This window comes from Natator depressus, chromosome 14 (assembly GCF_965152275.1).
Source record: "Natator depressus isolate rNatDep1 chromosome 14, rNatDep2.hap1, whole genome shotgun sequence".
In the NCBI taxonomy this organism is placed as follows: domain Eukaryota; kingdom Metazoa; phylum Chordata; order Testudines; family Cheloniidae; genus Natator; species Natator depressus.
In genome coordinates this window covers 8,282,423-8,295,307 of record NC_134247.1, presented here as the reverse complement: position 1 = coordinate 8,295,307, position 12,885 = coordinate 8,282,423, and the positions used below count along the sequence as shown (strand labels likewise).

General features: G+C 39.5%; 1 protein-coding gene across 1 annotated transcript in view; it reads right to left on the bottom strand.

Annotated features, from left to right (window-relative positions):
* Positions 1-9,120: 9,120 nt before the first annotated feature.
* The window catches only part of PITPNC1 (phosphatidylinositol transfer protein cytoplasmic 1), a 195,955-nt gene continuing 192,190 nt past the window's right edge, over positions 9,121-12,885 (bottom strand). The window contains exon 11 of the mRNA XM_074971198.1: positions 9,121-9,259. Coding sequence (XP_074827299.1) covers positions 9,254-9,259 — 6 coding nt within the window. The 3' untranslated portion in view covers positions 9,121-9,253. The remainder of the gene's footprint in view (positions 9,260-12,885) is intronic.

Sequence of the window (12,885 nt, the reverse complement as noted above, 5' to 3'; positions counted from 1 at the left end):
AACTGTTTCAAGCAGATCACTATGCTTTATGGTTTCAGCCTACCCAGGATAGTATCTGAAGAATGGTCTTTTTTATATATCCATTGCCTTACTTTTCTTCCTTTCATAGATTTTTTTTCTTTCTGTTTCTTTGTCACTGAAAAATATCTAAAGTATTCATATCTCTGGGGAGCAACAAATGCATTTGACATACCGACTATCATATTCAATCAAATGTAATAATTAGTTGAACATATTATCCTCAGAAATAATCAAACGAGAATGAGCAATTCATTAAGAAGGGGCAGAAGAAAGCTCTTGGTCATCAAGCAATATTTTTCTAGTTTGGTAGCACAAATGTGTTGGAACAAGGCACACTTTTGAAGAGAATAAAGTTTGAATATTTGTCAGTCAAAGCAAAGTGCCGCATGGTTTTTTCTTGCTTTCGATACAAGTAAATATGATAGTGAAAAGACCTTTTCCTTTCCCCATGGAGGATGACCAATCTCTACATGGGAAAAAAAGAGAGCATTTAATTGTTGGTATTTCTGGTGAGGATGCCAAGAAGGGTGCTTGTTTTGATGGTAGTGTTTACAATATGCAAATTTGCGCGTGGGGAAATGGATTGAGAGTACAAAGCTCATATCACTTATTGAATGATGAGTTGCAGTCAGTAGTGATCGAGGCTGGATGCAAACCAAGGTGCTGGAAGAGAAAGTCTCTATTGTCTAGTACAAATACCTTGAGCTATTCAGCCCCAGAAAAGATTCTCTTTATTATCGCTAGTATATGGAAATAATACCAGGACACAAAGCTAGCAGCAGAAAAAAATGATTTCTGGAGAGAACAGGGGATCTGGAGGTTTTCTTATATTCCCACTGGAATATTCCCACTTTGAGGGAAAATGCAGCTCTGCTCTGAAAAATGTATTTGTAAAAATAGCTTACATTTATTGTGTCCTTCTGATGCTGTATCAGATTTTTTCAGGTAACCATCAGCTCTGCAAACATTTTGGGATCTAAAAGCCAAGCAGAGTTTTTTTAGCTCATGCATCAACACAAACAGTAAAGACTCTGCAGGCTACATACTGCACTCAGATACACCTGAGCGACCCCATTTTGCTCAAATTATGCCCTGACACCTGTGCAACCCAATTGTTCTATTGTGGGAATATATAAGTGTACCTGAGGCATCATTTGAATACAATGCATTTACACAGGTGGCCCAGTTACCAGAAATTAGATGACAACTATGTTGTGGATGTGCAAGCCAGACATGATTCAGTTCACTCTCCTAGAGGTAGGTTGATTCTACACAGGAATAAAAATCTGTAAAAGTTTACTATTGTCCCTGAAGTGCATTTCAAAAGATTTAGAGGTTCTAAGGGCTAGATTCAAAAAGGATATCCAGGCTGAGTATTACAGTTTATGTGTCATGTTGTTAAATGGAATTCACAACCATTAGGTAGGCATCCAGGCTCTCTATACAATGCTCGGTGAGAGTCACGTGCCAGAAAAGGGATTCACAAAAGACAGTAAGCATACTGAGCTGCCTAAAATAGCTAGTAGGAATTGCCAAGGAGAGGGTTGTGGCCTAAGCCTCACACTTCATAGGGAGTTGGGCACCTAAATCCAGGTCAGAGAGAGATAGGTGCCTCCCTCCATTGGGGATTCACAGCTGTGAACCTTTCTCATGGAGTTAAGGGCCTAAGCCAGACTGGTCCTTTCTCAAGAAAAACAGAGGAGGAGGTGCTGCTACCATGCCTTTTTTACTCAACAGCCCAATGGGTAGAGCACTAGCCCAGGATGCATGAGATCCAGGTCAAATCCCCACTCTGCCTGATGTGGAGCAAGGGCGTGAACTTAGATTTTCCACCTCAAAGGTGAATTATAAGTGGAACTGTTGGGTAGTGTGAACACAAAGGCAGCTGTGCACATGTAGGCACCTAAGGGACTGTGCCAGTTGAAATATAGGCACTGGGGGAATTTAGGCACCTACAGCATTGGGGATATCTGAGCAGAGGTTTTGTGAATATCAGTGGGGCCTAAATGTTGGACCTAGAGCCTCTTTATGAATCAAGCCCTAAAAATCTCACCCAAATTCAGATTTTAACAAAACCCCTTGGTTTGTCTCCTAATCTTATGCTGTAAATCACAAGACAATCCTTTGCCTTTTAAAGGTATTTTTATGTGCAGCATTGGAGCTGTGCTGAGGAACCATAATAGATTTCAGAACTAATACCTAAAACCATGTATCAATCACAACACTACTTACTGAATGGCAGTGTCCCCATCTGTAAAGTGGTGATAATAATTCTTGCCTATTTACTTCATAGAGATTGAAATAAGGCTTAACTAATTAATGTTTGCAAAGTGCATTGAAAATGTGGAGCACTATGCAAGTTCTCAATATTATAGTTTTAAAAAAAATATTTAAGAATTTCCTATTTGGAAATTTAAAGGCAGGTGCAATTAACAACATTTAAGACTCTATTCCTAGTCTTGTTTCCATTACAACTTACGCGTATTATCTATCAGACCATTTTTACAGCCATTCATGTGGTCTTATGGATGGTTGATCATGCTAAAGAGGTTTAATTTATATGCAGATTAGCACTTGCACATCAGATAAAAGAAAAGCCTCTTGAAATTTTGCATCCATGCAATAATAGGTTGCTACTTGTAAGAATGCTTGATTTAAATCTGCTTCCTTACCAGGTAATTCTTGTTATATAGGATTTTAATAAAGAAAGCGGCAGTAAATTTGTTTCCTTTTGCAAAAGTGCAGCCCAGTCCCATTGACTTTAATGGGAGCAGGAGCAGGACCTAGACTGGCAATCAATTCATAAGGTAGTTGAATGAAAAACAGAGACTCTGCATTTCCTAATTCTCAATGTAAAAGCTTGGCAATCTAGTGGTTTTAATACTGTACAAATATAGTCACAACTGGAGATGAAAAATATTCACATGGTATTTATTGGATCTGGAAAAGGCCTTTGAACAAGTTCCAAGAGAAATCGTCTGGTGTGTATGAGGGAGAAAATGGTACCGGAACTTTGTGTGTGGCTTGTTCAAGCCATGTATGTGTGTGCAACATCAACAGTTAGAACTTTTAGTGGTGCAGCAGATGAACTATGGGGAAAGGGGGGAGTGCATCAGGGATCAACACTGAGCCCTTTCTTATTTATCCTCATCCTGGATACCCAGAAAAGGAACATTCAAAAGGAAGCACCTCTGTGTATATTGTTTGCAGCTGATATTCTATGTAGTGAGGAGAAAGATAGTCTAGAAAAGGATCTTGGTAAGGGGAGAGATGTGTTGGAGAGACATGGGCTCAGGATAAGCAGAGGAAAAACAGAGTATATGGTGTATAATTTCAATAATGTGAACACTGAAGAATTATCCTTGAAACTAGATGGGCAATTAGTATTATGACAATTTTGAGTAGTTGTCTATACAACTTCGTATATCTGGTTGATATTATGAAATTGTTACTATAAAAATTGCTGTATCAGGAAATGTGTTTAGGTCAGCATATACACCATTGCTGACAAGCTTTTAAGCACGCTCCTCCCAAACCATGAACAACAGACAATCCTTAAGGACTATCACCACCTGACTAGGTCTTGCCTGGGTAGAACAAAAAAGTAACTGCAGCATCCTAGGGGAAACCAGTTCCAATAAATGCCATGTAAATGTTTTCTATCTCCCGTTGTGGCAATATATGCACAATATTAAAACTACTAGGTTGCCAAGCTTTAAATTGAGAATTAGGAAATGCAGAATCTCTGCTTAAGGTCTGCATTGTGACTTAAATGGTCAACAATTTACAGATGAAAAGGTGAACCTGAGAGTGATGTGTGCTTAATTACCTCAGCCATAATAATAGCGATACTGTGTGGCACCAAAGCACTGGTGAGCATCTTTATTGGGTATCATGAGTGCTGAGTGTCCAGGTAAAATTTTATTTCCTTGGGTTATCCTATGTATTTCAGGCTTATGTGCAAATGATATGGGGAAATTGCTTTGATCAGTGAACAGATACCATAGAGATTATATAAATCTGAACCTCATCACATGATATTGACCAAAAGAAAATAGCCACACTTGTAAAGAAGATTGCTTGGTAGTTTATTTACAACAGAATGTAAGGAAAAGTAAGTTATTAACAATAATAAATAACTCAAAAAACAGCAACTAAGTGATATGGATGACAGATATGAGAATAAAATTCTTCTGCTTAGCCTTGCATTGTTTAACATACGGCACATTTCAAAGCTTGGTCCTTCTCTGATGGCAGTGGTACATTCTCTAAGTTAAATGTCGTAACTCTAAACCTAAAGCTAGACACTAAGGATTACAGGGACATTCAAAGTCACACGGAACTTTCACAGAAATGAAATAAAAACAATTAATCTGTATTAGTGACACCCAAAAACTAGAGGAGACTGTAATTCAGTGACCATGCTGTCCATTTAAAGCAAAAACATTGTTAGACTCAGTTAGCCTCAAGCATTTTGGAACTTAGACAACTAAATTAAGTCTGAATAATGGCAGTTGAAAAGTTCCTATTGACAAATTCATGTATTCTCTCTTATTGCACTTACTAACTCATAAAAAGCATGTATGTTCAGCCTTTTTTAAGTAAGAGAACGTTAAGTTATAGTGCAGCAAATCCCAATGCATTATTAAAGATTGTTGCTGTCTTATTACCAAATTAAAGTCACTGGACAAATAGTCCAGTTTCAAAATATCTATTTGAGTGCCTTCTGTTTTCTAATGTATTTGTATACTACTACTCATGAACATGAATTGTGCCCTCAATGGAGCAAAATCATCTCCCAAAATCTCGGTATGATCAAAAAGCAACAGAATAAGATCAAACTATGCCTTTCTGTTGGATTATTTTGTAACTCTTACCTATGTGACCAATCATTACTGTAGTGAATAATCCCATTGACGTTTATTACTAAAGACTATTCACACAAATAAGAGTGGCTGGACCGGGCCCTTGCAAATTCTTATTCAGAGAAATCTCTCTTTTTAATTCAGTTAGTGTTTTACCTGTGTGAGGACTGCAGGATTGGGCCCTCAATTGCCAGCATCATTCTGCAAGGTCTGATTATTCTGGAGGAAATACATATAAAAGTAGGAGCAGGGTGGGGAGAAGGATTTAAAAAAAAATCATAAGCCAATTGCTTTATCAGCTTCATTGTGCTCTTCTTGGTGATAATTTTTTTGTGGAGCCTCACTATGGTTGTATTATTTAATTCTCCAGTCATGGCAGCAGGGAATAAGGAGGCCACCAAATTATTAAGTAACTTCAGTTTTGCTGTGCTGCATCATACTTTAAAGATGTGCCTCGTACAATTTTTTTTCACAAAAGAAATCAACGTGTGCAAAATACTCTACTTCCTTCCCCTCCCACAAACATGTCTGAAAATTATACAGCAGGTATTTTTACAAAATCCATTCACAAGTCAGCAATGAAAATAAACAAAACATTTTCTCAAAACATGTTGTCAGAAAAATATTCTAGATTGCTTTTTTTTTTTTATTTTCTTTTTCTGTATGTGTGTAAGGAACATTGTAGAAAACAGATGTCCTGCCAGATTGTCCTGCCACGACAAAAAGAAAATGAAATGATATTGAAAAATTATTTTTGAGAGCATATTAATTGGTAGAAACACTGGGGTAAAACAGAGCAAAACACAGCATAGGATGCTTGTATAACCTGTGGAAAGCATGATGTAACCTATAGTTCTTTCTTATCCAAAGCAGTGACATTCTATGGATCTTTTTATTTGCCACCATTAGCACCCACATTGAAGGCAGATATGGATTGTACTGATCCCCATGTTGGCTAGCAGTGAATTAGAAAAATTTTAGTTGTCTATTCAGTAAACGTTATACTTCTGTAATACAGTACTCGTGAATGGAGCTCAGAGTTATAGAACTGCATGCAGAGGCATAGCATTAAGGATTCATTATTTTTCCACTGCATGCTCAGTCAATTCTTTTCTCTTTCCTAAATATCCACCATACAGCAAATTAATTTGAATCCTCTTAAGATATGTTAATAATGTTCATACATGCCTGATCCCCATACCTACATACGATAATAATCTTATCACACAGGATAGGAAGTTTGATACTTAAAAAAAATAAACAAATGAGTAAAGCTATGTATGCTTTGTCCTAATGATCTGTGTTAAACATTCAGAAGCAAATAAAAGAATATCAACATTTATTTGTATACATGCAGAAATTATGAATACTTAATTAGTACACACATCTGTTAATTAAAGTCATAAGTTGATGTAGGGTACTTTAGCATTTGATACCTCTGGCATTTCACTGGCTAAAAAAAAAATCACAAATATCAATCACCAGTTAATTTACTAAGCACATGGAATTGCTGGCCTTGAGAGGAAAGGAAAGCAGAACATGGACAATATATGAGATAATGGATGAAGTCATACCGTAGGCTAACCTACAAAGAGCTACTGGATTTTATTTAGCCATGGGCTTTTAACTTTCAAATACACACACATTTTCAATGTCATCTGACAGTGGAATTCTTCCCCTCCCTCTCCCGTTACTAAAACTAGCCCATAAAAATCAGACATTCACCTTAGCATCTACTACTGGACATGGAGCTATTCGAAAGGTCAAAAGGTTTAAGTCAGTTAAACTTTTCCACAAGCAAAAATCATGCTACCGTGCTGGGAAGATGGTACAAACATATCCCGCCACCGGGGAATTCTATCCACAAACTGATTCTTCATCATTCAGTGATACTTTAACTCCGTGAGGTCAGTCTCTCTGCTTCACCATGCTTGTTATAACTGACAGTACAAGATACCATCTCAATATGAATATGTGATTCAGATAATATCCACCTTTCACTGGGCATTCACAACGACTTATTTAAAGTCTACTACAACAACAAGGGTGGTAGATGCTGACATTAGTTAAATAGCATCACAGGGGACTAAACACAATGGTAGCATTGCAGAGGACTAAAGCCATTATATGAAAGTCAACAACGAGCCCTGTGACTGGACGTCAACAGGAAAGGTTTCTCCGTAAGGCTGAATTTTAGAAAGGAAGTGGCTCCTTATTTCCCTATATTTTTTACTCCTGGCTTGGGGAGAAAATCCCTTTTCTGATTTTTATTCCTGGGACTGAAGGGTGATTTCACTAACAGGCCAGGGATGTTGCTCCCCTTTCCCACATGTTACATTACATGTTACTGAGTTGTCAGATGACCCCTTTATTTTTGGTAAGTCATGTCTTTCATTCCTCTCCCCTTTTAGAGATCAGTGGCAAAGTCTGAGATCTGTTTCCTGCTACTGGAGACCGCATTAGCATGAAAGGACAGGGATAAAGTAAGGGGAAGTCCTCTTTCTCCCTCAGGAAGTCCAGAAGATCCCCATATTTCCCCCCTCATCACCTATGAGGTCTCCTATCACAATCACAATTCCTCTGTCCAGTGAGGACAGGATGGAACTCATCAAATCTGCTCCTTAATTGGCTAAAGTGGCCACTGTTGAATGACTTCTTTTTGTTTGAGGTCTGAATATGCTGCCTCTACAACATTATTATCCCGTTAGCCCATGAAGCAAGAAACCTAGACTGGGATCTGAAATTGAATCTGAATATGTAACACATCAGGGCAGAGCAAAGGTTGTAGCTGAAGATCTTTAAAGAACTTTCCAATGGTGGACATATAAAAAATGTTTCTTTTCAGAATCTTTACTCCCGGGTGCTGTTCCAAAGCATCATGGCCTATTTATTCACTATCCATGCTCAAACAACAACTATTCTGCATCTGGTAAAACACCATAGCATAATATACATTCAGCACTAATTAGTACAGTGAAATCTGTACAGGAGGCTACCCTTATTAGGCACCCACCTGTCTTAAGAGACTGTCCTAAAGTATCCCCAAATGTACTAAGTACCATTCTTCCCCACCTTTAGTAGAAGACCTCCCTCATTGAGCTCCAGATTTTTTTACAATCCCTCGAGTGGTTATTTAGGGCCTGAGCCAAAGCCCACTGAAGGCAATGGGAGTCTTCCCACTGGCTTCAATGGGATTTGTATCAGACCCTGAAAGCTGGTTTCATTGTAATTAGCCAGGAGTTCAGAGGACTTGAATGAATGACAGGAATGCTATGATGACAGCTTCATTGGGAGAAGACCCTTGCATTATTTGGACTCTTTAAACTATTTAGCTGCTTGTGTTTCCGTCTTTTTTATACCTGGAGCAGGGGTTACAAACACCAGCACATACTTGAGAGATCACAAGAGGACTGGGGAGAACTAGTAAAATACAATATAAACAAGAAATGGGTGGAATCTTTTATAAATTCTGTGCAAGGTATAAATAGTTCAGTGGCCTTAAAGTCAGTATTATTAATTACAAATGGAGCCTTGGTGCATTGGTTATTTAGTTTTAAAAAGTTTAAAGTTTGTGTTAGCTAGGCCCCAAATCCTGAGTCATATTAAGCAACACCTGAATTTGAATAATTGCTGTTGGTGTTCAAGTATCAATAAGTAGCAGTTCAAAGGTTTATGATTAGACATGATAAGCCTGAGTAGAAAATTTTTAGAAATTCCGATATAATAGGAGAAAATTGGATTTTTACCTTGTTAACGTAACCCTGCACCTAAATTGACACTAGTTCCCTTCAGAAATCCTTACCAGCTTTATTAAATACCTTCAGCATTTCCAATCACAATTGCAGGCTATTCTCAGACTATTTAATTTCACATTAATAGCATGTGCCATATGGCTTTGAGCTTTACTTTGGGAATCAGAGTATGAACTATGTTCTCTCACATGCACTTATTTAAGGGTTTTAAGGAACAAGTCTGAGTAAAGAAATCATCTTTCTAGATCGGTAAAATCGTTAAAAAAAATCCAAACAACCAACCACACTGAGCTTTGTAAATGTTAAGTTACTCTTGTTCTGGCAGACATGGCTTGTCAGAAGGAAACATGCTAGGTTAAATTTAAAGTGCTTTTTTCTCTGGGTCTGGAAGCGTGAGGGTTTCTGGAGCAGATTTTTTCCGAGGTCGGTCTTTGGGAACTGATAGGAATTCAGGAGCTTCTGAGGATAAAGGAGTGGATGGAGCACTAGAAGGAGCACTACGGGTTGACGAAGGCAGGGAAATATTAGAGATAGATATTGCAGGTGGGAAAATCCCAATTTTCTCGTTGGTGGCTTCCTGAGTTGCACGTTCAAATTCTCGGACTTCATCCATCGTCATGTCTTTAATGAGAAGAAAAGAAAGACAAATGGAAAGTTAGAACCATTTCAAAGATGATTTCAATAGCTCCATTGCAGTGATTGCCATCAAAATCTAAACCAAAGGGTGTATTCTCACCCCAGGGTGGGGATTCATGTATTGGAATTCTACTAGAGTTAATAGGAGCTCTGGCCAAAGTTTTCATAAGAGGTCACTGATTTTAGGTGCCTGGTTTGACACACCATTAGGCCTGATTTTTAGAGGTGCTGAGCACGCAGAGCATATTGAGTTCCCAGGCAGAAGAGAGTGCTTCATGTCTGTCAACAGGAGCTAGGTGTCTCAAATTGGGTATCCAAAAATGAAAGCACCCAGAATGAAGGGCCACTTTTGAAAATGTGGGCTTGTGGGGAAGGTCTTCCCCACACAAAAGGCCTCATTCTCCACTGCTTTGAATTCTGTGAAGTTGTTTACACCTGTGGAATTATGAGATCAGAATTGGTAGCATTACACACCTCCTTTGCACAAGTGTAAATGATTGCACAAGGTGCAACGCAATGGAGAATCAGGCCCAAAGAATGCTTCCCTGTTACTAGAGAAAGCCTTCCCATGTGGAGGTGAGCAAATGTATCGGTCACATAGACACTACTGTACAAATCCACAAGAGGGCAGAGTAAGCCCAGAATAACGTGTTCCAAACACAGCAATACAAACATTTTCTAATAAACTCCTAAGCCAGGTGTAACCCATCTAATTTTTCTGTACAAACTCAGAATTCAGGACAGGTTCAGCAAAAGTTAAGCAAATCTTTTTTCAAACCTTGCATTGCATTTGGAGTGTCATACAGGGGTTTATTGCTACAACTCAAAGCAAAAGTCAGCTGTTTCAGATGAGTTTCACTTTGAGTTTTTTTGAGTTCATTTGAAGGAATCTCAGCAAGAAACTCAGTGGATGTAAACCCACCAGAACCAGCACAGAAAACAGGCTCACACAAAGCTCCCGTAAACCGAAATGGTGGAGTTTTGCACAGCTCCAGTCCCCAGCACTATAACATATGTAGTCAGTAAGAAATATTTTTCAAGTACTGTAAAACTTCCTTATAAACATTCTGCAGGAGGTTATATTATAAGTGATGATAGATCCATGGGATGCATATTTAAAGAAAGCTCAGGAGAGGGGTTTTTTTGCATTGCTAAGATTTATGTCTATATTACTGCTACTGGCCTCCTATGCTACTTCACGCGAAGGGTATGTCCACACAGCAGCTGCGCGGTGTAATTCTTAGCTCACCGCGCTAGCTTTGCCTGAGCTCTTGCGCTAAAAACAGCAGTGTGGCTGTGGCAGCGCGGGTGGTGGCTTGGGCTAGCTGCATAATACGATCCCACCTGACCCCACAGGGTTTGTGTTCAGGCAGCTGGCCAAAGCCACTGCCCATGCCATTGTGGCCACGCTTTTTTTTAGCGTTCTAGCTCAAGCAGAGCTAGCACATGTACAGCTACCCAAGCTGGGAACTGTACCTCCCAGCTGCTATGTAGACATTCACTCAACAGCACATTAACGCCATGCCATGTGATACTCAAAACCCACACTGGAGGAGGAGAGAGGAAAACTGTCCTCATAGCCATGTGAGGATGGAGCTATGGGGCTAAATACACTCTCTGTTATACCCATAGTTATATCACCCAGGGATGTTGTAATAAAATTTATTGTATTTCTGCAGTGGAGGGGATATAAGCTACGCTACTCCATTTTCTCCTTATGGTTGGATGCCATCTGGTTAAAATGAAAAAAGCCACATACGAGCTATACACTGTGACCCCCTTATTTTAATGTAACATAGTTGTGTGTATGTAGCCTTGACTGTAGAATGTTTCATGACGCTGTTGTGTGAAACAGGCTTTACGCTGTATTGTAGAATCCTATAAAATAATCAAAGTCCCCATTCAGTGCGAATTTGCCTGCTCCCCTCTGAACCGACTTTACTGGTCCAGGGGCTTTTTCAGTCTACAGGCAGCTCCTATTACTGGGAGTGGAGGATATTTTAGCCATATTCACCCCTGAGGTAAGTGGGTGAGGTAAGCTGATGAGCTCAAGGGAGCCCACCCATTTACACCAGGGATGAATTTGGCCCTGTTTTGCTGATTTACATTTTGCTTAACTTATGGTACATTGCAAGTAGTGTTTCTGCACTTAGGGCCTGATCCAAAGCCCACTGAAGTTAATAGGCGTCCTTTCATTGACTTCAGTGCGCTTTGGATCAGGCCTTTAATAATGAAAAATAAAATAAAACACGGCTTCTGTGTGGGGAGAGATATAGAGAGGAAGATTCCTCAATAACATGCCATCAGAGTGGAAGGCAGACCAATGAAAGTCCTACCATGTGCCCCTCCCAATATTGGCAATTTCAGAAGCCGAAAGGGAGCACTCACCCTGCCTGAACTTAATATTTGGTTTTTAGTCTATGCTTGCCTCAAATTCATGCCCATGCTAGGGTGACCAGATAGCAAGTGTGAAAAATTGGGACGGGAGTGGGGGTAATAGGCACCTATATAAGACAAAGCCCTGAATATTGGTACTGTCCCTATAAAATCAGGACATCTGGTTGCCCTACCCCATGCTGATATGCACTCAAGTAAAACTAATCCTGACCCAGAACTGCAAAGGACTCAGAAATACATGACTCCATTCTGTCATTTTCTTTTTATTAATAAAGACCAAATCCTGCCCTGATGATAGTGGCAGTTTTGCCTAAGTAAGGGCTGAATAAGGACCACAGGCTTTTTACCAAAAGCCCATAGGGCCAAATCCTGAGATCTTTAGTCTGAGCCTGATTCTAATCTCGCTTACTGGTGTAGGCATCAGGAATAACTCTGAAAAAGTCAATGGGAATTCACCAGCTTAAATCTAGAGTTGCACCTGTGCAAATTTGGTGTAAGAATCAGGCCCTCACTGTTTACTGAGAGAAAGTCCTTCTGAAGTCATTGGAAGCTTTGATTGAATAATGACTGAGTTAAGACTTCAGGATATAGCCCTTAAGGACTAGCCCCGACATCGTTATTTGGGCAAAGCCGTCATTCACTCCCATGGGATTTTGGCCTGACTAGAGATGCCAGAAATACCAACATTTTAAAACTGAAATGTCACTGTATCTCCTTTCAGGCTCCTAGTTTGTAGCTTATCAAGGGCAACACTGCAAATGATCTTGAAGACAAGTGAAAAACCCAGTTAGCCTTTTTCTCAGTGGTACAATTTCAGCAGCCCCACAGAACTTTTCCACTCCCCAGGTTCCTGGCTGTTTGACAAATGACCCTTGAACACTGACATGGCTTTGAAACAATCAGAATAACTGGATGCCAAACCTGACATTGCTTGATCTTGCTTCTACTAAAATTCCTCTTTGTGCACCCAACAGAAGTTTGAGGATTTTGTTCTCCTGGAAGACGGGGAGTTATGAACCTGACCCTATCCTCTACTAGCTCAGTGGGAGTTTGGGGTGCAAAAAATCCAGGATTACACTTTACCGGGAGTGATTCTGATTCCACTGAATGTCAAACCTCCCGTTAACTTCAGGAGCAGCAGGATCATGCTTAAAAAGGGCCATTCTTCTTTGATTTGTGAGTTAGGCGAGGGTGGGCAATATGTTTTAAAAAAC